Source organism: Frankliniella occidentalis, unplaced genomic scaffold (assembly GCF_000697945.3).
Source record: "Frankliniella occidentalis isolate FOCC.00 unplaced genomic scaffold, Focc_3.1 Scaffold101, whole genome shotgun sequence".
NCBI classification, from domain to species: Eukaryota; Metazoa; Arthropoda; class Insecta; order Thysanoptera; family Thripidae; genus Frankliniella; species Frankliniella occidentalis.
In genome coordinates, this window is record NW_026267230.1 from 322,643 (window position 1) to 346,223 (window position 23,581).

Genomic DNA, 23,581 nt, shown 5'->3' on the forward strand with positions numbered 1-23,581 from the left:
CCGCCCCGCCCCACCGCGCCGCGCCCTTCGAACACTCGTACAGTTTGCATTCCTTCGCGAGCAGGCCCCGCCCCGCCCCGCCCTTCGAACACTCGTACAGTTTGCATTCCTTCGCGAGCAGAGACTATGTTGCCCGCGCTTCGCTCCGTGCCAACGCCCTCGCGGTGTTCGGGCCGCGCGCCGTCCAAGTTACAACAGGGGGCGTTCATGCGCGCGGGTACAGGCCTGGCCGCCGGCTAGCTAGACTGGCTTGGAGATTGGAGCGCGGGAGGATGGCGCCGAGTAAGCGGAGCCTGCCTGCGGCTTGCGCTTGCCCTGTATCGCCTTTTGCTTTCGTCAGGGATGCTTCTTGAATAAATAATTAAATGAACGAACGAATGCGCGCGGATGCGTGCGCGCGCACCCGCGGCGAGTGCGTCACGTCGGTTGCAGCCCGCCTCGCACCGCCGTGCGATATGCGATCAGGGACCACGCGGGCCAACCAACGCACCGCTGCATCGCATCTCACTGCAGCGCACACGCACACATGGAGGGCACTACGAAGACGACCGATGCACTTTCTCTTACTCTCGCATGAACGAGGGCAAACAGCATCACTGGCAGCCTCCCCCCCGGATAACCCAGCAGCAGCGCTCGGGCCCGCCACAGGCCCGCGGCCGGCCCCGGTGTTGTGCGAGATACCCCGCCGGCGATAACCCGGGCGTGCGAGGGAGACGGAGGGCGAGGGCATCCAAGACGTCCGACGGAGACGCAGAGCGCTGCAGCAGAGCTTGCAGAGCTGGGCGCTGCTCTCCCACACCACACGTGTCACCGGCGCTGAGGCTGGGCCGGCCCGCACGACACGCGAGTGTTGTCGCTGCCTACCTGCCGGGCGCTCCGCCTCCCGCACGCGCACGCGCTCAGTTAATTCATAAGAGAAATTTCAGACGATGCGTATTTCGTCCCTCGAATATTCTCCGTGTGTGTTTTTCGCGCGGCAGCCTTCTTCGTCGGCATGTTTTGTGCACCATAATGGAGGCGGGGGAATACAGCAGGAGGGCAAAACCTCGGTGAAACGCTCGCTGGCGCAGCAGCGGCGCGCGACCCGCTAGGAGACCGCATTGGGCACTCCGGCACTCGGCTGGCGGTGGACACACTTATACTTCTTTGGCGAAGTGTCTCTGACCACCTGGCCGACCCTCCCCCCTCCACTCCCCTCCCGACTATAACATGAACCGTTCCATTTCACGCCCACGCACCGTGAGTAAGGTCGCGTGCTGCGGGCCGTCACACAGCGTCGTCAGCTGACGGATACGGTCCCCGTGAGGGTCCCCGTGACTCACCACGTCTGCTCGAAGTTGAGGTGTGACCGCCGGCGGGGCACCGTCCACGTGCCAAACTTGTCCTGGGTCGGCCTCAGCGTCGGCTCGTCGTCCTCCATGCCGGGGAGGGGCGGCGGCACGGCCGAGCCGTCCTCGTCGACATCGTCCCGGAAGGGGTTGAGGTGCTCGGGGTAGTCCCTCACGCTGTGCACCACCGGCAAGCGGCGGGCGGGCCTCTGCGGGGGCAGCGTCATGCCGCCCGCCCGAGTCGGCGTCGTCGACGGCGACCTCGCGTATCCAGTAGCGGTGGGCGGGAGCCGCGCCCCGGGGCTGGGGGTGCTGGGGGTGCGCGGGGAGGGGGAGGCCCGCGGGGGCTGCTGCGGCGCCAGGGACAGCGACCGGGGGCGGGAACTGGGGATGGACGGCGAGGGCGCCGGGGACGGGGACGGCGTCGACCCGGAGCTGCTGCGCTTGGCCTGAGCCACCAGGGAGCGCAGGGACCGGCGCGCGTGCTGCAGTCCTCGGGGGATGCTGGGCCACGGGTTGTCGCGCATGACGCGAGGCGCGCCACCGCCTCCACTTCACACTTCGCTCTTCGGCTCCACTTCACCTCTAGGACGCGTACGCACTCCTTCGCGCTCGCGTTGCTCGCGGCGCTCCGTGTTGGTTCGCACGTCGCGGCGGCCGACCGGCTACTGGCGGGGCACGGGACGGGCAGGGGCGGGCGGCGGGCACGTCGCGCATACCGACGGCGGAGCGGCCGGGCCGGGCCGCGCTACGCCGCGCCAGGCCGCGGGGTGGGCGGGGGCTGCGGGGGCCTCGACCTGGCACCTTACGTGCCCGAGCGGGGCCCTACGGACGGGCCGGGCCAAGCTTCGGGCCTCCCCTCCTTCCCGTTGGCCCTTCCCCCGGGCCGTAGCTTACCCCCGCCCGACTGTGCTCCGCCCCGCGAAACAGTTGTTGGTGCAGTAGGCCCAGGTAAAGCACTGCACTGTCCGGGCGTGGCGTGGCGCGGCGTGGCGGGAGGGGGAAACGTCAGGTGTTCTGCGTGACGTCAGGGACTCCCGTGCCAGAGTGCCATCTGTCATCGCGGTGGCGGCTGAAATAATATGGATTCGCCTTGCGCCCTCCTATTCAAGCCGCCCCCGGGCCTCCTCGTCCCCGTTGTTGCTGTCTTCTTGAATTCTGTGGCCACGGCCCTCGTCGGCCCCAGCGCGCACCCATACACCCATACTCCACCGGCCCCGGCCCGGCTGTCATGCGCTGGTAATGAGAAAGGGGACACGCGTTGCTCGTTGCTCCACATCCACTCCTCCTAGCCTGTCTCGTGCCGGCCGAGGATCGACTCGACACACGAACGTTTGATCGTTCTTTTTGGTTGTTTCGACACAGCAAAACACCATCTCGTTGGATTGGAACTGACGAGGATACATCATCATGGCTTGTCTGAAATAAATTTAGTCAGCGGCATATTCACTATCACTGCTGACCGCTGACTGATTTACACCTTATCTCAATAAATTAAAGTGCTGCTTCACTCACAGATGTAACCAAGAGAGAAAAAAGTTTTAGTTTACAATTTGTCAACAAAAGTTCAAGAATTCATGACTCGCTTTTGTTTTTTTCGGCTGTCACGGTCTGCGGTTGTGTTTGAATCTTCGCGCGCTGCAGCAGCGCCTTGCAGCCATCCCAAGGTCACCCCCCTTCCCCTCCCACCCTTCCTTCCTTCTTCGAACTGTTCTTCTTGTAAAGTTCAAAGCAAAACCAAACCCAAACCGGTCATGTTTTCTTTGACATAATTTCAAATTTAAAGCACTGGAAAGGTGATGACAGTTCTATAAATCTTCTTCTATCTTTACGCCTCATAGAACAATGTTTTCAAGGATAAGCGCTCTAGTGTCCCATAGACAGTATTTTGTAAGTAAATTTTTGTTTAAAACTAGGTTATGCACATTTACACAATAAAGAAAAGAAGTTATAGAACCCACAATGTTCAAAGGTTTCTTGTTGTTCGCATCTTGACAGTATGCTTCTTATTTTGTTACAGTTTACCCAAATACTTGCTAGAGGATGTTCAACAAACTCTGGTGAAGGGAAAATAAAAAGCATTCTTCAACAGAAATTCCCTAAAGCCAAAGTGATTGAAGTAGTAGACATATCAGGCAAGTTAAGAGAGCTGTTTTTGAAGTTTTAAAAATATTCCCTTACAATATTGTTCTTTTCTAGGTGGCTGTGGTGCAATGTATGATATCACTGTAGAAGCTCCAGAATTAAAGGGCCTAAACATTGTCAAGCAGCACAGGATGGTCAATGAGGTATTTTTACTGATGTTTCTCTGTGGTGTCATGTAATCTTTGACTTTGCATTCATAATTAAAATATTATTTTGTTTATGTAGGCTTTGAAAGAAGAAATTAAAGATATGCATGGCTTAAGGATCAATACTTCAGTTCCTTCATGACTTCCTTATCATGTAATATAGTAAGTAATGATAAAAAATTGAATAAAATATGTACACAAAATATTTACAAAATCAATTTGTCTTCATGCTAAGTGTTGTACTGTTTTCAATGATCAGATTGCCAAAGAAAATGAATAACATCCATTTAATCAGCTGCTGTATATCGGCACATATATACAACAAAAATGTCACATGCACTCAGCAAGAAGCAAACAAGTCCACAATACAGGAAATGAACAACTCCACAGAAAATGCTAACAATATTCATGGAACATCAGCTGTTTATCACTGGAAAATGTCACAATGTTTACAATGGATTAGATTTCAATATAATAAAAATTAAAAAAAAGAAAACACAATATACACAGTGAACTCAATGTGAGTGGGCAGTGCACACAAAATATACGAGAAAATAGGTTTTACAGGTTCCCAGATGAAATTGTAATGAAAGTATGTCATTCCAGTACCCCCAACAGTGATTTTTCTTTTTTATCACTTCAGACCCCAATATATGCATGATTTTTCACAACAGAACTGAGGTATACAAGGTAAAATGTACATTAATAATTACCCTTAAATTTCCAGACTTTGCTTCTGTTAGAATTCAGAGCTTAGGAGTATTCTTGCTTTTGCCAGAACATGCTTGTCATTTAGATCGGATGAAAAGTGTCAGGTTTCTTATCCATACAAAAGCTGCTTTCAGGCTTGAGAACAAATATCACAATGTTAACTCAAGTAGAGGGTAGAAAGAAAATTGATAAGGGCCCTCAATTGTAGGACAATTCATTAGTACATAAACTGAGCTATACTTTCCATTCAACTAGAAAAGATACAAGACTTTACAATAAATAAATTGCACAAAAAATGAGACGAAATTTGGTTGTCTTGGGATAAAAGATGTTTAATGACATTCATGTACAGTATAGAACTAGGTGTCTGAAAGTGAGGAGAGCTTAAGAGAACCCTCAAAATAATCACAATGGACACTCTTCCCAATGTAATTCAAATACAAAGTTTCCTACTATCAGTATTCAGTTTTGCATCTCTATATTAAATTACTTGAACTAACATTTAAAAAGACTGAAAGGTACAGTTTAGACCTATAGCTGCTGTAAAGTAAATTGTGTGACAAGTGTCAATTGGCAATTTTGATTACCAGCTGGATCCCTGGTAATTCCAATACTATGTTCTGTTAAAATAATAGAGAATTGCAAGTACATTAAATGAAAACAGCAGATCAAACTCCCAAGTACGGAATCAAAACTGAAAAATGCAGCCAACAGCAACTTGTCCACAGATATTCAGCCATACAAGCGCACACACATTCACACACACACACATACAATACAAGATTGTTTGATCTGAAGTAACTAAAGTGCATGGTATAGTTAATGCAGTAAGTGCTCTTACAGCTTTTTGAATGGTTAAAGCAGTAGCAAACAAGCAGCCCCTTCAACATTTTCTATTTGCTCCTGTTTTAATCCTCAGCTATAGATACATAAAATGCTTAAGAGATCTTACTGAATTATCTTTAACATGTCAAAATGAAGAAACATCTTCCAGTTTTTCTTCTTTAAACAAATGTCCAGCAGGTAACCTTACAAAATGTTTTACCATTTAAATAGGTTTCCATTACGGAAAAATGCTAATCACTTCATTTTCTTGTTTCTAGTTTGTTGGAATAATTACTTCATACAACCACTTCATAGTCATGGTTGTAGATTACTGTTGCCAGTTGATGTTGGTAAAATAACAGGTGGTGTTGGCAAGTAAAAATTAACCAAATTTCCACCTGGAATAAAAATATGTAAAAAATATTAAAATATTGATAGAAAATATAAAAAATACAGGAAAATTTAAAGAACAGTTAAAAAGAAAAAGTCATTACCTGTAATCCTATTCACCAGCAGGCCCAGTGCCTGACATGGGAGTAGGTGAGGAAGAAACCATATTGAGACGCCCCTGATCCTTTAGAATGGGGTCTACACAGAACAAGAGGGGAAACATTAGATTCACCGACTGCTGGAATCTACTTAAAGAGGAAGACCTGTTTTAAGACTTACAGAAGTAAGGATGTTCCATAGCTTCTCGTGCTGTCAGCCTCTCATAATGATCATATCGTAGGAGTTTATCCAAGAAATCCAATGCTTCAGGGGAAACCAAATGTTGATTTTCAGTGTGGACAAAACGTTCCCATCGCTTTCGTGAATGTCTGAGGAAAGACACCAAAAATTAGCCAATGACATGGGTTCAGTAAAAATTTCAAACTAATCTGGGAAGACATTTACCTGCCAAGAATGTCATTAAATCTAGGATCTAGTTCAACATGGTACTTCTCAAGATACTCAAACAATTCTTCAGTGCCTAGCACCTTGGCAATTCTCACCAACTGGTCATAATTGTCATGTCCATGGAAAAATGGTTCTTTCCTGAAGATCATACTAGCCAACATGCAACCCAAAGACCACATGTCTAGAGAATAATCATACATCTGGAATTGAAAAACAATGTTTAATATGGGATAGTGCCAGAGCTCAGAATGAAATTTTAAAACATCCAACGTAAGCTAATTACCTGGTAGTCTGCTAGCAACTCAGGCCCTTTGAAATAACGGCTTGCAACACGGACATTGTACTCTTGGCCTGGATGGTAGAATTCTGCAAGACCCCAATCAATGAGTCTCAATTTTCTGTTCTCATGGTCAATCATGACATTGTGAGGCTTCACATCCCTGTGCATGATTCCCATACTATGACAGTAGTCTAAAGCCTGGATGGAAAGGAATAAATTAAGATCACAAAAATAAAACTGAATGAAAATACATCTTACCCAAAATTAAAACACCTACCTTCAGTAATTCATACAGATAGTAACGAATGTCATAGTCTGTTAGAGTTTGATACAGCTGTTTGAAGTCAGTGTTGTTCACATGTTCAAAAATGAGTGCTGGTGTTCTGGACACCGGGTCCTTCACCACTGCCTGCAGTGTGATTATGTTTGTGCCACCACGCAAATTTTCCAAGATCTTAATTTCTCTCTTAATCTTCTTCTTCTTCACAGGCTGAGTGGGGGATGAATACACATAAGAACAACTCAACAATACAAAAGCGAATATTACACCAGCTAGAGTAATTTAGACTTACCTTTAATATTTTGACTACACATCGTTCATTTTTGGCAATATTCATTGCTTCAAACACTTCACTGTACTTCCCTCTTCCAAGTTTGCGCACTAACTGATAGTCATCTTGTTGCCTAAAAATAGAAACAATTAAATAACAGAATTGAGTGACAGAATGTGATCACAGAGGCAGAAAAACATCATTAACTCATAGCAACTTACGCCCAATCTACAACATATGATTCATAGTCCCAGTAATCTCGCGGCTTGTGAGAATTCACCTCTGCATAGACTCGTGCCCTACTGGGCAACGCCATTTTGCGGATGAACGGATTGAAACTTTGAATAAAGGAGAAGTTGCTTTCAAGCAGCTGGCGCCCAACATAAGCTTGCGAAATGTGTCCTGTCAAACAGTTGAAAGAAAACCTATGTAGTGAACCAAAAGAAAATAGAAACATAAATAATCATGTAAGTCTAAATGACATTGCAAATATGTACTAGACAAGATAATAAGATCTGATTAAGATACTAATTTCTGTACGGAACATAACATTGTTCAGTTCCAGCTCTCATTCAAAACACTAACATTAGTAAAATTCTCATTCATTTGATGGCTTCATACAGTTCCAAGGTTTGTTCAGTAAATTAGTGACACATTGTGGATAGCAAGGGTTGAATAAAACATCTTTAGAAAGATAACTAGAGTTAAAGGGAAACAGGTTGAGTCAGATTGGGTTGAAATGTGCCCTACTGATTAACTGTTGCTCAGTAACATAGCTCATTTCATGACGCGTCAGAGTAGACCGATCTTCGTTAGAGGCACTCCACAGTTTAACATCAAGACTAATTATTCTTTGGAGGGTAAAAATAACTACAAGCGTACAAGAAATTGATCGGTGTGGTCTATGACAGGTTATGTGGCGGCCCATCCCAGCACTAGGGTGGAATCAAAACAGAGTCGAAATCGACAAAATCTGAGTTATTGAATTAATTGAAAGCAAACGACAGCAATGCCGCTGTAATTATCACGTTAGTCTCACAGCAATTAAGGCAGATGAAACCTTCCGAATCGACAAAAGTTACATAAATCCAGTAGGCCATGACTTGCAGCTCAACTTTCGAAGGCGATTTGGTTGTAACAAGAGCATCATTGACGCACAAACTTAGGTCATAGCACACAGAGGGATAATAACGTCACACTTACGGAATCAGGCAAACGCAGCAAAACAAGGAAAATCAACTCAACTCGGGGATAAACTTAGACAAGCCTAGCCGTTCCATGCGCCATTATACCTTCAACAAGCCTACGGCTCTCTTCACTGTCAGAATTCTTCGTACCTACTGCATTCCTGAGTCGAATGATTGAGGGTAGTGGGGTCTTCCTTACGAATTAGAAAATAGAGCTGAGCTCAATATGCGGTAACTTTGGTCCAAATTTCCTTGTAAAATCAGCGCTGTGCCGGCGTAAATCCAAGATGGCGCGCCCGCCACGGAAAACGAGAAACGAGGTTTCTGATGCGTTTCGTCCGCACCCCTCGCTTGGAAATGGGCGTTTACGGATAGCAATAACAGATGGCAGCACGTTAGTATTTCGAATACAGCCTTCTCAAAGACAAGGACAGTGACGCATTCCTTCTTCTTTCTCTGCTTCTTGTGTTGACATTTTGGTGGTTGTAATCCGTTTGTCGGTGTTGCCACGTAATTCGTAGAACAAATTTAGGTGTGTTACAGTTTTGCGTGAATTGTGTTTAATGGAAATGGAGGGGAAAATTGGTCTTTGTTTTTGAGCTGGAATCGTGGTCGTGTTTGACGCGTCTCTCGGTTCTGCTGCACTTATCTTACCGTTTGACACTGCCGGCAAGGCAACCGCCCATCATTATTATTAAATTTAATTCACCTCTGTAAACTATTACTGAACCAAATTGTTTGATGTGACGCACCGAATGCTTTATTTCTAGCGCACGGATTTGATATTCACTGTCTGTCAAAATTTTTGTCTGATACCTATTGCCCTTAAAACTCATGCTCATTCATGGTTATTGGTTCAGTACTTGGTCTTAAAAAGTTACGACCCAGTACAAGTCCTCACGTATTCTGAATTTTGCCTGTTACATCACATTGTTATATTTTTGTTACAGAATTTCACCATGATAACTGACGTGCAGTTAGCTATTTTTGCCAATGTGTTGGGAGTTACCTTATTTTTACTAGTGGTTTTGTACCACTATATTACTGCAAACGGTTCAAAGAGTGCGTTATAACATGGATCTGCTACATTTTGAGAAAGCATGTACAAAAAATAATTCCTGGGACTCTGTGTGATATGTGAGTAACTGAAAGTTTTTCAACTGAAATGTATCAATCTTATTTTGTTATCACAAATAAATTTTGTTCTGCAGGAAGAACTGGATCAAACCAGCACGGCACAACTGGTTGCTATGGGAGTGAAGCACCTCGGCACACGGTACACCTCTTCATCAATTACATTGGGCCTTTTAAGTTTTAGCTGGTTCCATTTTTCTCCATGTTATTAAACTTAATTACCATTAGTATAAGAAGCAAGCAGAGCCCCTTAAAAATGTGTATCTAAATTCCTCTCCAAATTGCTTTTGGAGCCATGAATTTTTTATTTAGTGTTGTGTCGTGTGATTATTTTTCTGTTGTGTGTGAATTTCTGAAAAGGTTCTCTATAAATTAATTTTAATAAATATAAGCTACTATGAAATGAAGATATTATAAATGAATAAATTTTCCTCACTTCTACTATGGTTAATTTTTCTAAATAACTATTACCTCCTATAAACCATTTTACAGTAGGGATAGAAAGTGTGTAGAGATGAGTTTTTTCTTGGTAGATTCCAGGGATTCCAGCCTACTTCAATTTTACCTCCTACCACCAGGGAAGATGCTGCAAGAATGTACTAGGATGCCAAGCAACAATGGACTGAGCAAAATCTACATTGCAATAACACCCACACCCTACACCAGTTTAGACCACAACTTTCCAAATTTACAAGTTCTCCGGACAATTTTTTAAAATTTAGTAATAATGGACGACATTCGGGCACTTACCAGCAAACTGGGAGAGGCTGTCCTGTAAGTTTTGACGTAAAGCAGCCCCGTGGCCACCTTCACCGCTGCTCCCCGCTCCCTCCCTCTCTCATTCTACCCACCCCTGTCCAGGGACGAGCCGCTGTCATGCTGCTGCGTCCCCTACCAGCAGAATGTGGTGAGTAACGCGTCGTGCCGCGCGGCCCCGGCGGCACACGGCGTGACGCCTCGCGTGACGCGGACTTCCCTCCCCGTGCGCAGCCCGCCGCCCGGGCCCCGCGGGACTGCGCCACCCCGGGCAGGAGGCTGCCGCTGTACGCCACCGGGCAGCGCATCATGGGGCAGCTGTACGTCAACCTGGTGAGCAGAGGGCGGCGGGCATGTCCAGGACAGCGTCGAGGACGCGCCGCCTCTCACATCCTTTCGTTGCAGGAGCTGTACCCGGGGCCCGCCAGGCCGGTGCCGCAGATGAAGGCGGAGCTGCGGGGCGGCAAGCACTACCCGGTGTGCAACTGCGTCAAGCGCAACGGGCTGCAGGACTCGTGCCTGTCGTGGCGCTGCATGCTGGCCAACACCATGCAGGGCGCCGCCGGCCAAGACAAGGGCTGCGCGGCCCTGCCCTTCCCGCAGTGCGTGCTCGGCCGCAAGCAGCTCTCCAAGTACGCCACCCTGCCCGACCGCACCCCCGAGTACTGCCGATACGACTACCCGCCCGCCTGCTGCAAGCCCTGCACGCCCACCTGAGGGAATACCAGACGGTAAGTTTGCACACACCACTGTAGATCTATGAAGGGTATATTTCTGGAACCTGATACAGGTCTAGCAAATGTCTTTATTAAATATATCCCCCCCTCCCCCAATATCAAAAAGAGACACAAAAAACACGCCTTTGGCTCTTTTGAGGAATTTCTTTTCATCGCATTTGTTTGTAGTGCATGTTTCGTACCGTCGGTAAATTATGTGAATACCAGATGATAAGACAAAATTTCGCACCCCTAAGAAACGTAGGTTGTTAACTCTTAGGCCTAAGACCCGCGCACGGCCCGCCAGTCTGTTCTACTCTCTGTGTGTAGTGCGCGTTGCCTACACCCAGGCGGACTGCATTGCGGGTGGCCTGCCGTGTGTTTGCAGGCGGACGGTTGCCTATGCTGCAGGCGTTATTGTGCATGGGCCCCATGCGGGCGGCCGGGACGTTTGATCATTCGTACAGGGAAGGGATGGGGATGATCCGAGAGAACGACACCACCATCCCCTGAGTGCGTGCGCCCTGCAGGCGCGTCGGGCCGCCTGCCGCCTGTTGCATTTTAGAATCCATTCCTGTTGTCATGGATACGCCCACCAAAGTGTAGCCCCGGCTCGGCTCCCCGGTTCCGCTCAAAACTTCTCGAAACCCTTTCGGCTCAACAGACTCTAAATTTTCAAGTGACGTGTCCTAACCATATACCAAAGCAAAAATGGCACAGAATCGCGCCGCCCTCGTCCAGAAACTGCGGGACCTGGCGAACGTCCTCGACGCCAGGTATCGTGGTTCGGGGCTTTGTGTTCATGAGACCCCAACTAATTTTAAACGCGTTTTTCTATTGTTCTTAAAACGGGCTAATGGAAAATTAATGAGAAAACCCGCTTCTATCCCGCAGCCCCATGAGCAACGTATGCGTGCCCGACTGTAACACCAACGCACCACCCCTGGCAGCCATCGCCAACTCCTGCACCTGCCCGGTAAGCTCCTAATTGCAGTGAACTTGAATTCAAAGGGACGTCGGTACCTTAAGAAGCGAAGGTGGTCCGTTTAAGCAAGGAACATGAGCAGCCTGCAATCGTGAGCCGAGCTGGAGTCGGCGGGCGGCCCTGAGGCTGTGAGCGTGCGCCCTGCGTCCCTTTCCAGTGAGCACAGCCACAGCCCTTGCAGCCTCCCCCCGCGACATGCAGCCCTCCGCACCGCGACCGTCGCGAGCCCCTCGCGGGAGGAAGGGGGCGTCCTCGGGCTCGGGCCGGAGGCGGCGGCACAGGCGGCGGCGCCGGAAGCGGGTTGCGGCCGAGGGAGCGGGGTCCGCGCCGAGGCGCCTCCGCCGCCCGTCTGTGAGCAGCGGCAGCAGCGCCGGCGCCGCGTCGTACGCGCGGCCCACGGTGGCCAGCATGTCCAAGACGCGCGCGGGGCTGCCCGCCAGCGGCCCGGTGTCCGCGCACGTCGCCGCGTCCGCCGTGCTGCTGCGCCACAAGCTGACCCTGGCCTACCGGGCGGCGCGCGCCGTCAACGTGAGCAGCACGCAGCGGCCGCCCGTGCCCGTGCGCCTGCCCACGTCGCTGCGCTGGGGGCCGCTCGTCGAGAGGGGCAGGCTGCCCCCCGCGGCTGCTCGCAGGCTTAGCGCACTCAGCGGCTCCGTCACGGGCTCCATGACCAGCGCTCTGCAGCCGCCTTGGGACCTGGGCCGCTACGTCACCGTCACCGTCCCCACCCTCAGTCGCCGGCTCGCCGTCCACGCCCGCCGGGGCTCTACAGGCCCGCGTTTCGACGACAGCACGGCTCCGCTTACCGCGGCCGCCGACCTTGTAACTCCAGAGCAGGTCGCAGCCATGGCAGACCGACCCGTGGACCTGGAGAGCATCGTCACGTCACCACAGAATCTGTCGGCGGCCTCCTCTAAGGAGACCCTGGTCGCAGAGACTGCGCACCAGGACCAAACGGACGAGAAGGCTGAAGACGATGCGTTACCGCTTGCGCCACCATCAGAGGGACCGGCCGTCGACGTGGAGGCCCAGGGCGTATCCACAGCAGGGGAACGCGACAGTCTTCCTGACACCCAGCCGCAGCCGGTGTCGGCCGTGCCCGAGGAGCACGCGCCCCTCAAGTCGTCGTGGCTAGCGCTCTACAAGAAGGTCATCCTGGGCGAGGCCACGCGGCGGGCCGTGGAGGCCTCCATGGCGGCCGCGGCGGCAGCAGCGGAGCGCGCCCCAAAGACCGTCGCGAAGGGCGTGTCCACCGCAGCTAGGAAGGGCCCGAGGACGAGTGGAAGGGCGAGCCCAAGCCCCGCCGCGTCGCCCAGCCCACGCATCGTCATCACGGCCTCCAGCCGAGCCGGCTCCATCGGCTCCATCTCCAAGCGCCCTGGGTCCAGCGGTAGCGGTCCCAGTAAAGCCACATCGATCGTAGGCCGGCCAGCGTCCAATCGGCCCGTCACCGCTCCGACGCCGTCCCCGAGGCGGAGGGGTGGCCATGACCTAACAGTGCTCACGACACAACCAGTCGTTCCATGCATGAGCAACTTCCGTCGCCGGTTCACTCGCACCAAGCGAAAAACACGGAAGTCGTCCGGGCCGAAAGAGCCTGCGACCCGGTCGGCCCCTGCGTCGGCGCCGACCACACCACTACCGCAGGCGCGTCGACAGCGAACGACCCCGCAGCCGATGCCAACGCTTCAACAACGTCCTCCGTGGCGGGGCGCTGTCCTCGGCGATGGCGCGCCCGACACGCCGCCAAGCCCGGTGGTGGAGTCTCTGCCGACGCCCCCACGGCCTCAACCGCGGCGGCGCCCGCGGCCGGCGACGGCGACGGGGCCTTCGCCGCGGATGCGCAGACGGCCTCCATGGCGAAGCATTCTGCCCGATGAGGACGAGGCTGTCGGCCAGGACACGGAGGCCTCGCCGGGCGACCAGTGCCGGGGGGGAGGCCGCCGCCAACGCGACGCGGGCGAGGCCCGGTGCGCGGCCGCCCTGGAGGCGCGCGTGCGCCAGCAGGCCCAGCAGGCGCGGCCGCGCTCACGGCCGCTGCTGCACTCCTGGTTCACCCTCACGTCCCAGATGCCGGCCCCCGCCAGCTGCTCCAGCTGCGCCAGCCCCGGGCCCGCCAGCGCCATGAGCGCCCAGAGCGTGCGGCTCCTCAACAGCTTCATCGACACTCTCTGAGGCCGTTGCTTTCCGTCGTGCCCGACAGGAGTGGCCGGCCCGCACCCCGGTGGCCGCCCAGGCCGAGGTGCGCATGGGGAAGGTGCTGCGGCGCTGCGAGTGCCCGCGGCGCAACGGGCTGCAGGACTCGTGCCCGCTGAGCGGCTGCCGCGGCCGCAAGGACTGCCTGCAGCAGCCCTTCCCGGACTGCTTCCCGGCCCAGTACCTGCGCAGGACGGCTCGCTCGGGGTAGCGGCTCTACCATCAGCCATGTACCTGTCCAATAAAAAAATGGGAAAAAAGTAAACCAAAATACATAAAGAAAAATAAAATGTAACATGTAATAAGCTTACAACGTGTTTGTTTCTTAAATGTTTATTGTTTTTATTCTATCAACTCCAGAGTTCTTAGTTTTAATCGGAACCTATCAGTAGCAATTCATTCAACAGTGTGTATTACAAAACAAAAGTAAACATCCGTTTCCAATTGTTTCAAAAATGCCTGAATCCATACTAATTTCACGTAAAAATAAATACATAAAAGTAATAAACGTGTTACTACACAGTTAATATCACAGCTATAGTCAAGGGATGACTTAAAAAATACTATTTGTAATATTATGGCTTGGGAACTTGACTAGATAAGTATCCATTGGAACTTCCTCTCCAACACGAACACGCCTGCTGGCGAGCGCCCGACTCGTTAGGCACCCCATGCGACGCCTGAGTACAACTGGACCGCATCAGCTCAGTGGTCGTGGTCCGGAGTGCTGGACACGGCCATGCCCAACTTGACAAAGGTGAGACTAACGTCCATGTGCACTGTGGGTGGGCAGGCCGCGCGCAGGCGCCGCTTGAGTCGGTCTACGCCCGCGATCGCCTCCTTGGGGTTGCCCGGCCAGCCGGAACCCTGGACGCGCACCGCCAGGCGCCTGAGGCGCGGGAACAGGGATGGCGCTCGCTCTAGGGCGTCCACGAGGCTGGGCGAGAAGGCCACGACCAGCGTGAGGGACTCGACGTTGGGGCAGGCGATGGCCAGGGCGTTCACCGCCGCGCCGCTCGCCTTGGCGCAGCCTTCCAGGTCGAGAGCTACGGCCGTCAGCTCCTCCAGGGCGTCCACGGCCTGCGGTGGGAGGGAATGTTAGACGAAAACGAACAACGCGAAGTAGACAAGGACCGGGGACCTCGACGTCGTGTCGTACCTGAAGCGCGCCGAGCGCATCATCGTCCAGTTGCAGACAGCCGGCCACCTCGAGGCTCTCCAGGTGGCGCAGGCCGGGACCGCGCAGGGCGGCCGCCCAGGCCTCTGAGGACACGGCGGGCGCGTCGTGGACGGCCAGCCTGCGCAGGCGGCGCACCCTGTTGGCCAGACCCAGGAGCGCCTCGTCGCCCAGGCCATCCGCGTCGCACAGCCGCAGCTCCTGCAAAGCGGCCATGCTGCCGACGCTCCGGTAGGCGGTCGCCTGCAGCCCGGATCCGTACAGGCACAGCTTCCTCACCTCGGAGGGGTACGGCAGGCGTAGGTCGCACCCGCTCTCCCAGTAGTGGGGGTAGAAGGCGGTCACGGACAGCTGTGGCCGCCACACCGTCACAACCGTCTCCTCGAAGAAGGCCCCCAGCTCGTCCAGCGCGCCGAGAACGCTGGTAGCGTGGTGGTTGAGCTCCGTGAACACGAAGCGCGACCTAAAGCTGGGCCGCGGCCCGGCGTCCACGATGAGACGCACGTAAGTGGCGCTCTGGCGGACGTTGGAAAAGTTGATGCTCGTCACGCTCGAGCAGAGATCCAGGATGGCGTCCAGGGTGGCGCGCTGCGAGTTTCATGTTGAGAGAATGTGACCTCCCGATAATACAAAAGCAGGAAATTAGTCTCAAAAGTCTCAGTCCGTACCTGGCTCGCCTCCGTCCGGTGAACAACATCGTTGTCGGTGACTCCCTCTTCGTGCAGCCAGACAACGCTGACGTTGTCGAGCGGGATCGTCTTGGCCAAGTCGAGGAGCGCGGGCCGCACCCCCTCCACGCCACGGGGCACGACGCCGACGAGGTGCAGAGTGTGGACGTGCAGCCTGGTCGTCCTGGACGCGGCCGCAGAGAGAGAGAGAGAGAGAGTGTGGACGTGCAGCCTGGTCGTCCTGGACGCGGCCGCGGGGTCGGCAGAGGTCGTGTCCCCCGTGTCAGGTCGGGCGACGCTGGACCCCTCGTCGAGCCGGACGGCGAGGTGGCCCCGCGGCCCCAGGACGAGCTGATTGGCTACCTCCAGCCAGCCCGGGTGCGCCTGGCTGGCCGTCACCACCTCCAGGGGCTCCAGCATGGCGAACACGTGCGCCAGGGCCTCCGGTGGCAGCGACAGCACGGGAGGGACGAGGATGTCGCCGCCCGCGGAGACGTCTACAAAGGGACAGCGTTCTCCAACATCAGTTCGAACAGCACAGCTAAAGTGTACAAAGTGTAAATTACATGCAAAACTAAAGTTGGTTAATGCTCGAGAAAAGTTAGACGGCCTATTTCATAAATTATTCGGTAAAAGAAATTAAAGCTAACCATTGTAATAAAAATATTAGTTTTGACATCTACAGTCAAGCTACATACCCTCTCCACGGAGCTTGTCGACCTCCGGTCCGACGGGAGGGGCCGGTAAAGCCGGTGGAGACCCCGACCGCGCCGCCCCCGCCTGCCCCGCCATCCCGCACTGGGCCCTCCTACATCGCAAAAGTGCAGTCGTGCATTACTAAGTATTGCACGTAAATCGAACATTTTGTTTTCCAATTGTCATAGAGCTTGAAGAGCATACTGGTCTTTTACTTCGATTACGAAAAACAGAGACCCGTGACGCATTGAAGGCTGTTCTGCGGGCTGGAGCCGTACTTACCATGCGCGGATATTCCCCGAGGACAGGTTAACGACGATGCCGGCCTCCTTGCGCAGTCCTCTGGACGCGGCGGCCCCCGCGCCGCCCCCAGCGCCGCCCCCAACGACGCCGGCCCCCATGACAGCGACCCGGGCCGCCGGCTCCCGCCCCCGATCCTGCCGCGGACGGTCCGCCCCCCAGTCGGCGGGATGCATCGCCCCGGGAGATCAGCCAACGAATGGCGTGACTCGGATCGAGCCGAATGTTGGTCAGTGCGGAAATACCGGAAGTGGATCGTGCCGAGTTCCTCAACCCGACAAGACCATCACGACGTCTTTTTCTTTTTATTGTTTTCCCTTTTCCCCGCCCTCTCCCCGCCCGCGCGGCACGCTTAAGCATGTTTCCACGCATCTTGTTTTGTTTTGTTCCTCTCTTTCCCCGCTTATCGGTACGGCGCACCCGTCTCCTCCGCGGCCCGCCCCGCCGCGCCGCCGTACGCGGGTCAGGGGGTGCTGGCGGGCGCGGGGCGGGCCGCGGGCCGCGGGGCTGGCAGACAGTGTTGTTGTGCTGGCCGCCGGTCGTGAATCGTAATGGCACAGACGGCGCTCGCCTGCAGGCGGCCTGGGCGTGCCCACCCCAGCCCGCCGAGGTGACGGCTGCGGCTGACGGCCCCGGGTACTCACGTCTGTCTCGGCGGCCAGGGGTGACGGGGAGCCCCCTGCCGGCCGCGCGGCTAGCTGCACACACGCGGCGGCGAGGGGACCCGGCGGGGCCTCGTCGCCGATATCCGGAGTAGGTCACTGCTTCAGCCGTTATCAGCCACCCGGGTTTCGGTGGCGAATAAAGAATTCTTGATGTCCACGGCGCGGAGCGGGCCGGAACGGAAAAATGCGGCGTTCACGTCCCGTCGGCGGCGACGGCGGCGTCCATGTCGGACAACACTCCACTGCCGCTCTGCTAAGCGCGAACCTGCGCCGGGGCGGGGCGCTGGGGAGCGGGGTGGAGCGGAGCGGGGGTACGAAAATACCTCAGTCGTTTGTAAAAATAGCGACGCCGAACGGCCAGGACCCAAGCTGGCTGTAACGCCGCCCACTGTTCAGCCATTGCAGCGCCGCTGGTACCCCGCGTTTCTCGTGCCCTGTGGCGGGGTATCCCCGATTAGGTGGCTGTAAGGGAGGGCGTGTCCATCGTTCAATATGGTCCATGGAGGCAGAAGGCGGTTGATGACAATCCGCCCTTAGAGGATTTGGCCTACTTTTCCGAAACCGAGGGGTCTCGTAACCCTTACAGTTATCGGTATCTCATCTCCTTAAAATAGGGCGAAGAGAGAATGGAGGCGTGTACGGTACGTCGCCTTTCTTTTATTACTATTTTTGTTCATGACAGTGGCCGATATTATGTAAATGATACGTCACCGACTTCCTACTGTGTCGTTGTCGAAACTTACTGATAAAAGTAGTTTGATAAAATAAACGAACAGGAAAAAAATGGTAGAGAAAGAGAGCTGAAGTCCCCCAACCGACAACGCTAACCGTCGAAGTCCGTTTATTTAATGCATGCAGATATAGCGCAGCCGTGGTCGACGTGTTGGACGGCTCGTAGTCGTTCAGCGGCAGTTATCGCATCGGGGGTGCAATAAAGGATTCGTTGTACCCGCCTGGGCTTAGGCCCCGCATCGAGTCGCACCTATACCAGTACGGCCCCCTCCCCCGCGCCCTTTGCCCCACCCCGCTGGTTCCAGAACACCTGCCTTTGAAGATTCAGGCATTAGTGGCGTGTGAGGCCGCGGTTCGCGGGCTCGTCACCTCTCTGTCCGCCAGGCCACGGTCCCCCGGCGGAGGGAGTGAGGCGGCAGGTCGATGCCCCTGGGCTCGCGGACGCCCTCGACTGCCTCGACGCCCTGCCGTCGGGGGACACCACTGCACCTACCTCCCGAAGGTGCCACTCGCCCACGAGCCGCTGACGCGACACCATGACGGGGTCCGGGATGTCGCCCGGCTACCTGGCCAAAGCCCTGGCCCTGCTTCTCCTGCTAGGCGGGAGCTTCACGCGAGCGCTCACGGTAAACTCTGGCCGAGTAGACCAACCACGACTTTGTCGCTTCGAAAGCCCCTAAGCAAGCCATCGGCTTTCAGCCGAGACTTCACGAGCTGCTGACCCCCGAGGAGCTGGTGCGCCTGTTCGGCCAGAGCCTCGCCCAGGACTTGCCGGACTACCAGGTGGTGCTGCTGCCCGCCGCGCACCCCGCGCCCGTCGAGCTGGAGGACGTGGAGGCCGTGGAGGCAGAGGGTGGTGTCGAGGCCGAGGGCGCGGCCTTCCCCTACGAGTTCCACGCGTTCGGCAGGTAAGGCGGGTCTCGGGAGATCATTTGAATTCTCCCGCCGCCCCACCTGACGCGACACGCTCCCTGCCCTGCACAGCCCCGTGGGCTTGACGCTGCGCCGCAACCGGCACCTCATCGCCCCGAGCTTCAGAGTGGTCCGCCGTGGCGGGGACCTTGACTCGGAGGAGGACGGGGCGCTGCAGGACGCCCCGCGCTGCCACTTCCTGCACCGGGACGATCAGGACATGGTGGCCGCCCTCAGCCTGTGCCACCCCAGGACCGTGCACGGCCTCATCCTGCGCGGCAACGAGTCCCTCGAGATCTGGCCTCTGCCCGACCGCCTGCACGACCACTTCGGTGGGGACCTCGACAGCAACGGGCTCGTGGAAGACGCTGGCCGGGTGCCGCATCTCATCAAGAGGGTGCCACTAGAGCGGCACCGCTACCTTTTCACCGATGGCGATTCAGGTTGGCCTGGGCAAGCGATGAGCCTCAAGGGAAATGGCGCTCGCGGCGAGGGGAAGGGGGGACAGTTCAGCAGAGGTCGTCGACTTTGCGATAATTTTCAGCGGAACGCCCCTATTTTTTGCCACCTGCTGATGAGACGATGCATGACTCATTGGGCGATGGAAAAAAGAGAGGGGGGGGGGCGGAGGGCGTCAAACGATGCGGGTCACAGAGCAATCCATAGCGAGGTCATTATGAAAATGCCTGACGGGCAGGTGCGATCTTGAACCTCGGTGGCGGGGGTACCGAAAAGTAATTGTGTAACTCGTTTTCTTTTGCAGTCGTCCACCAGGATGTGGAGGCTGTTGTCTCGTCGAGGAATCGATATGTAAGTACAGCCACAGGAGCGTCCGACTGCTCGGACGCCATCGCCTACAAAGCATTTTTTTACGTCGTCGCAGCAGCAGCAGGCGCGCGGCGGCGCGCAGGCCCGGCTGGTGCTGGAGACGGCACTCTTCCTGGACGAGGCGGCGTACCGCTTGTTCGCTCCCTTCGTGTCGAACGACGAGGCGCAGCTGCGTGACATGATCCTGGCCTACCTCAACGGGGTGAGCAGACCGGACTCTCGGGCTTAGTAGGAAGCGCCTGCGGAACGCGGGGTAGGCCACCGGCTCCGCACAGGTGCCCCGACCCTCGGTGGGTTGCCTACCTGCCAGGCGCCTCCGACCTCGCAGGACGAAACACTCGATCATCATTTGTGCTTACGCCTTGACGTTCTTGACTTCAAATCACAAGAGTGTGGCGTTAAATCATGTTTTGTCCCCCGCAGGTGCAGGCCCTGTACCACCACCCCAGCCTGGGCCGGGCCGTGGACATCGCCCTGGTGCGGCTAGAGCTGTTCCGGTCGCAGCCGCAGGACCTCCCGCACCACGAGGGGGACCGCGGCCCGCTGCTGGACTCCTTCTGCGAGTACAACGAGCGGCACAACCCGCCGGGTGACGAGGACCCGCACCACTGGGACATGGGGCTCTACGTGTCCGGGTACAGCACAAGGGACGCGCCGCGCCGCGCTAGCTCTCCGTTTCTCTCTTTCAAACTTACTCAATGGTTTCTTTCCCGCAGACTGGACTTCTTCGCCTACGAGAATGGCCGCAAGAGCGGCGTCACGATGGGTGAGTCCCGGCTCTGCCAGCCTTTCGCCCACAGAGCTGCTCCCCGACCGCTACATGACTCATGACTCGCTTGTCTGACGCAGGGTTGTTGACGCTAATTAGCGCGTTAGCGGCGCTAACGTCATTGTTGTTGGCGTTATCGTTAGCGCGCTAATTTTTTTGTTGTGTTAGCGTTAGCGACTAGCGCCGTCCATGCGGCCTGTTAACTAGCGGCGTTAACACTGGTACCTGCGATACGTCAAATTACTACATTTTCGACCAGACAACGCCAGAGTGACAGCAATACACGATTCAAAGTGCTCTAAATTTCGAGGGGGGAACGACTCGTGTACAACGGATTACCCGGTATTACTCTTGATTACCCCCGGATTACCCCTTGAATACTCCCGGATAACCCTTGATACCGCCGGATAACCGCCGGATAACCCCGGATTACCCTGGATTACGACCGAAATAATCACCAGATTACCTCCGGATTACTCTCGGATTACCCCGGATTGACACAAGTCTTTTCCCCCTCGCTGAATTTCGTGTTTTTGCATCGTCCTCGTCAGGAAAAGACGGACTTCGGCGATGATTCGTTTTGCGTCAGTTAACGCGTTAACGGCGTTAATGGCGCTAACTTGAGTTTCATTAGCGTTAGCGTTAGCGCGCTAAATATTTAGAATTTTTTTCGAGTTAGCGCGCTAACGCTAACACGTCTCATTAGCGTTAACGTTTAGCGCGCTAACGATTTTTTATTAGCGTAAACAACCCTGGTCTGACGACAGGACTGGCCACGGTGGGCGGCGTCTGCCTGGACCGATATGCGTGCGTCATCGCGGAGCTGGGCACCGTCAACGTTTTTGGCAAGCCGTACCCGTCGGCTGGCTTCACCTCCGTGTACATCCTCGCGCATGAGATCGGCCACAAGTAAGTCCCGTCCTGGATTGGTGCGCGCTTACTCAAAAAGGTGCCAAAGTGATTGCCTCCTTTGCCGAACGCGAACGCGCACGCGCCTTTCGGTATTTTCCGCTTGCAGCCTGGGCATGCACCACGACAGCACCAGCAACAGCTGCCCCAAGGATGGCTTCATCATGTCCCCCTCGCGAGGCACCCAGGGCGAGGCGGTGTGGTCGTCGTGCTCCATGGAGGTGCTGCAGCAGGCGAGCGCCGAGTGCCTCATGGACCGGCCGCGCGCGCCGCCCAAGAACATGGACCACATGGGCATGTTCAAGGACGAGCCCGGCCAGGCGTGGAGCGCCAAGAAGCAGTGCGAGATGCTGCTCCGGGACCACGACGCCGAGCTGCGCTACCCCACCAGGCTGGCGGTGCGTGCACCTCAACCTGACGCTCGGTCGATACCATACCCCCAAGTTGCGGACAGTTAGACTGAACCTTTGCCCCTTGCCGTGTCCCCGCAGGATATCTGCGACAACCTCCAGTGCCGCACGCCGCACCGCTCCGGGTTCTACTTCGCGGGCCCCGCGCTCACGGGCACGAGCTGCGGCGCGGGGAAGGTGAGATGAGCGAACTTACCCCTAGCAAATGCGCCTGGCCCTTTTCAAGGTTTTATAACGTGAAACGTTGTGTTAGAAATGCAATGTAAGTATTTAATGCGCGTCCGTGTTGCAGTGGTGCCAGGGCGGCCAGTGCGTCCCCATGAAGCGCAAGAAGCCCACCAAGGTGGTGAAGGGCGGCTGGAGCCCGTGGCGCTCGGAGCCCTGCCAGTCCGGCTGCATCGCCAAGGCCCGGGGTGAGGCGCTCGCTCGCCCGTTGCTGTCCGAGAGCTAGAGATACCAAGACCAAGTAGCAGGTCTCGTCAGCAACTCTTATTTGTTTTTTACAGGTTTCCAGAAGCGTCGGCGGTCGTGCACCAACCCCCGGCCGGTGAACACGGACGAGGGCTGCGAGGGGTCCAGCGTGGACGTGGTGCTGTGCAAAGACGACAGAGTGAGTTTCTTCTGTCTTTGTCGGGCCCGTCGCAATGCACGGCAGTGCGACAGAAAGAAACGTATCGCGTTTACGTAATGCGTGAGCGCGATCTCCGCTTCCTCTCTGGCAGGTGTGCCCCAAGGCCAGGCGCCCCACCGTGGTGGAGTACGCGAGCGCCCAGTGCCGCCACTTTGCCCAGCTGCTCCCGGACCTCGACCCCGGCGGCGCGGGTCTGCAGGCCCCCCACGAGCAGGGTATGTCACCCGGGGCATGTCATCTCATGTCATGTCATATCAAAAACATTAACTGTTCCATTAAAAAAGAATTAAATCGAACCCTGTGAATGAAAGCGACAAGCGTCGGATGGGCTGCGTGCCTGCCAGGCGCGCCCCGCCACACGCTTTATCTCGCCCAGCTTGACTGTTCTCGCGCCCCGCAGGCCGCCTCTGGATGTCGTGCGCCATCTTCTGCCGGCGCCGCGACACCGGGTCGTACTACACGCCGCGCCTGGACCTCAACGACATGGGCGTGAACGCGTACTTCCCGGACGGCACCTGGTGCCACAGCGACTCGTCCGGGGCCTACTACTGCCAGCAGCGCCACTGCCTGCCGGAGGTGAGGCAAAGTCTAACGCGTGCCCGTCGCGGCCGCCCTGCGACGATACGGATCCCAGTACTCAGCCGATGGCATCCGTGTCCCGCAGGGCTTCCAGCTGAGCAAGCTGTCGCACTGGCAGTGGCAGACGGACGACGTGCCCGTGCCCCAGAACGCGCTGCCCCACGGCCTGCCGCCCCCGGCGCTGCTGCTCAGCTACCTGGGCCTGGGCGCCGACGGCCGCCCCCTGCTGGAGCAGCTGCCGCCGGGCGCCGCCACCCCGCCTCCCGACGACGCCTGGTCCGACCGCGACTACGTAGAGCTGCCCGCCATGTGAGCATCGCGCCGCAGTGGAATGAGTAACATTGCTTTGTGAATTTTTGTGATTTATTTTCCTCAATGCGTATTTTTCAAGTTTGTACTTTTCTAAAAAATATTAAAGCCCCTCATCTCGTGTCTGAGTGTTAGCCCC

At 55.3% G+C, this 23,581-nt stretch overlaps 7 protein-coding genes across 13 annotated transcripts in view; 4 read left to right on the forward strand and 3 right to left on the reverse strand.

Annotated features, from left to right (window-relative positions):
* Positions 1-2,029, reverse strand: part of LOC113209774 (uncharacterized) — a 23,623-nt gene extending 21,594 nt beyond the window's left edge. The window contains exon 1 of the mRNA XM_026427461.2: positions 1,323-2,029. Within this exon, the coding sequence (XP_026283246.1) occupies positions 1,323-1,855 (533 nt within the window). The 5' untranslated portion in view covers positions 1,856-2,029. The remainder of the gene's footprint in view (positions 1-1,322) is intronic.
* Positions 2,030-3,010: 981 nt separating this feature from the next.
* Positions 3,011-4,122, forward strand: LOC113209750 (bolA-like protein 3). 2 transcript variants are annotated; one of them, XM_026427425.2, is made up of 5 exons: positions 3,011-3,218; positions 3,349-3,463; positions 3,528-3,616; positions 3,699-3,781; positions 3,879-4,122. In XM_026427425.2, the coding sequence occupies exons 1-4, from the start codon at positions 3,174-3,176 to the stop codon at positions 3,759-3,761; spliced, it is 312 nt and encodes a 103-aa protein (XP_026283210.1). In that variant the 5' UTR covers positions 3,011-3,173; the 3' UTR covers positions 3,762-3,781; positions 3,879-4,122. The 2 variants fall into 2 exon arrangements, with proteins under 2 accessions (XP_026283210.1, XP_026283209.1); XM_026427424.2 differs by lacking the exon at positions 3,879-4,122 and having other exon boundaries at positions 3,699-3,837.
* LOC113209748 (casein kinase II subunit alpha) lies at positions 3,888-8,440 on the reverse strand. 3 transcript variants are annotated; one of them, XM_026427419.2, is made up of 9 exons: positions 8,221-8,440; positions 7,105-7,285; positions 6,905-7,016; positions 6,610-6,822; positions 6,336-6,530; positions 6,050-6,252; positions 5,825-5,973; positions 5,650-5,743; positions 3,888-5,553 (listed from the first exon to the last, which is right to left on the reverse strand). In XM_026427419.2, exons 2-8 carry the CDS (start codon positions 7,197-7,199, stop codon positions 5,658-5,660), a joined length of 1,053 nt encoding a protein of 350 aa, XP_026283204.1. In that variant the 5' UTR covers positions 7,200-7,285; positions 8,221-8,440; the 3' UTR covers positions 3,888-5,553; positions 5,650-5,657. The 3 variants fall into 3 exon arrangements, with proteins under 3 accessions (XP_026283204.1, XP_026283206.1, XP_026283205.1); XM_026427421.2 differs by having other exon boundaries at positions 8,176-8,440; XM_026427420.2 differs by having other exon boundaries at positions 8,087-8,440.
* Positions 8,441-9,020: 580 nt separating this feature from the next.
* Positions 9,021-9,645, forward strand: LOC113209751 (dolichyl-diphosphooligosaccharide--protein glycosyltransferase subunit 4). Its single transcript, XM_026427426.2, has 2 exons — positions 9,021-9,207; positions 9,282-9,645. Exon 1 carries the CDS (start codon positions 9,030-9,032, stop codon positions 9,141-9,143), a length of 114 nt encoding a protein of 37 aa, XP_026283211.1. The 5' UTR covers positions 9,021-9,029; the 3' UTR covers positions 9,144-9,207; positions 9,282-9,645.
* A 125-nt stretch (positions 9,646-9,770) lies between these two features.
* LOC113209749 (nascent polypeptide-associated complex subunit alpha, muscle-specific form-like) lies at positions 9,771-13,881 on the forward strand. Of its 3 annotated transcripts, none has more exons than XM_052269748.1 (6): positions 9,771-9,978; positions 10,066-10,111; positions 10,195-10,293; positions 10,366-10,691; positions 11,571-11,652; positions 13,865-13,881. In XM_052269748.1, the coding sequence occupies exons 1-4, from the start codon at positions 9,932-9,934 to the stop codon at positions 10,675-10,677; spliced, it is 504 nt and encodes a 167-aa protein (XP_052125708.1). In that variant the 5' UTR covers positions 9,771-9,931; the 3' UTR covers positions 10,678-10,691; positions 11,571-11,652; positions 13,865-13,881. The 3 variants fall into 3 exon arrangements, with proteins under 3 accessions (XP_052125708.1, XP_026283207.1, XP_052125707.1); XM_026427422.2 differs by lacking the exon at positions 13,865-13,881 and adding an exon at positions 11,819-13,855; XM_052269747.1 differs by lacking the exons at positions 9,771-9,978; positions 10,066-10,111; positions 10,195-10,293; positions 10,366-10,691; positions 13,865-13,881 and adding an exon at positions 11,819-13,855 and having other exon boundaries at positions 11,568-11,652.
* A 293-nt stretch (positions 13,882-14,174) lies between these two features.
* Positions 14,175-17,617, reverse strand: LOC113209747 (uncharacterized). Of its 2 annotated transcripts, none has more exons than XM_052269750.1 (6): positions 17,343-17,617; positions 16,401-16,510; positions 15,935-16,199; positions 15,703-15,877; positions 15,017-15,622; positions 14,175-14,937 (listed from the first exon to the last, which is right to left on the reverse strand). In XM_052269750.1, exons 2-6 carry the CDS (start codon positions 16,492-16,494, stop codon positions 14,563-14,565), a joined length of 1,515 nt encoding a protein of 504 aa, XP_052125710.1. In that variant the 5' UTR covers positions 16,495-16,510; positions 17,343-17,617; the 3' UTR covers positions 14,175-14,562. The 2 variants fall into 2 exon arrangements, with proteins under 2 accessions (XP_052125710.1, XP_052125709.1); XM_052269749.1 differs by lacking the exon at positions 17,343-17,617 and adding an exon at positions 16,681-17,335.
* A 686-nt stretch (positions 17,618-18,303) lies between these two features.
* Positions 18,304-23,562, forward strand: LOC113209757 (A disintegrin and metalloproteinase with thrombospondin motifs adt-1-like). Its single transcript, XM_026427433.2, has 15 exons — positions 18,304-18,721; positions 18,795-19,003; positions 19,080-19,450; positions 19,771-19,817; positions 19,891-20,037; positions 20,259-20,470; positions 20,552-20,601; positions 21,372-21,513; positions 21,623-21,911; positions 22,005-22,100; positions 22,216-22,336; positions 22,430-22,533; positions 22,646-22,769; positions 22,955-23,130; positions 23,219-23,562. Exons 1-15 carry the CDS (start codon positions 18,632-18,634, stop codon positions 23,444-23,446), a joined length of 2,406 nt encoding a protein of 801 aa, XP_026283218.2. The 5' UTR covers positions 18,304-18,631; the 3' UTR covers positions 23,447-23,562.
* Positions 23,563-23,581: the final 19 nt, after the last annotated feature.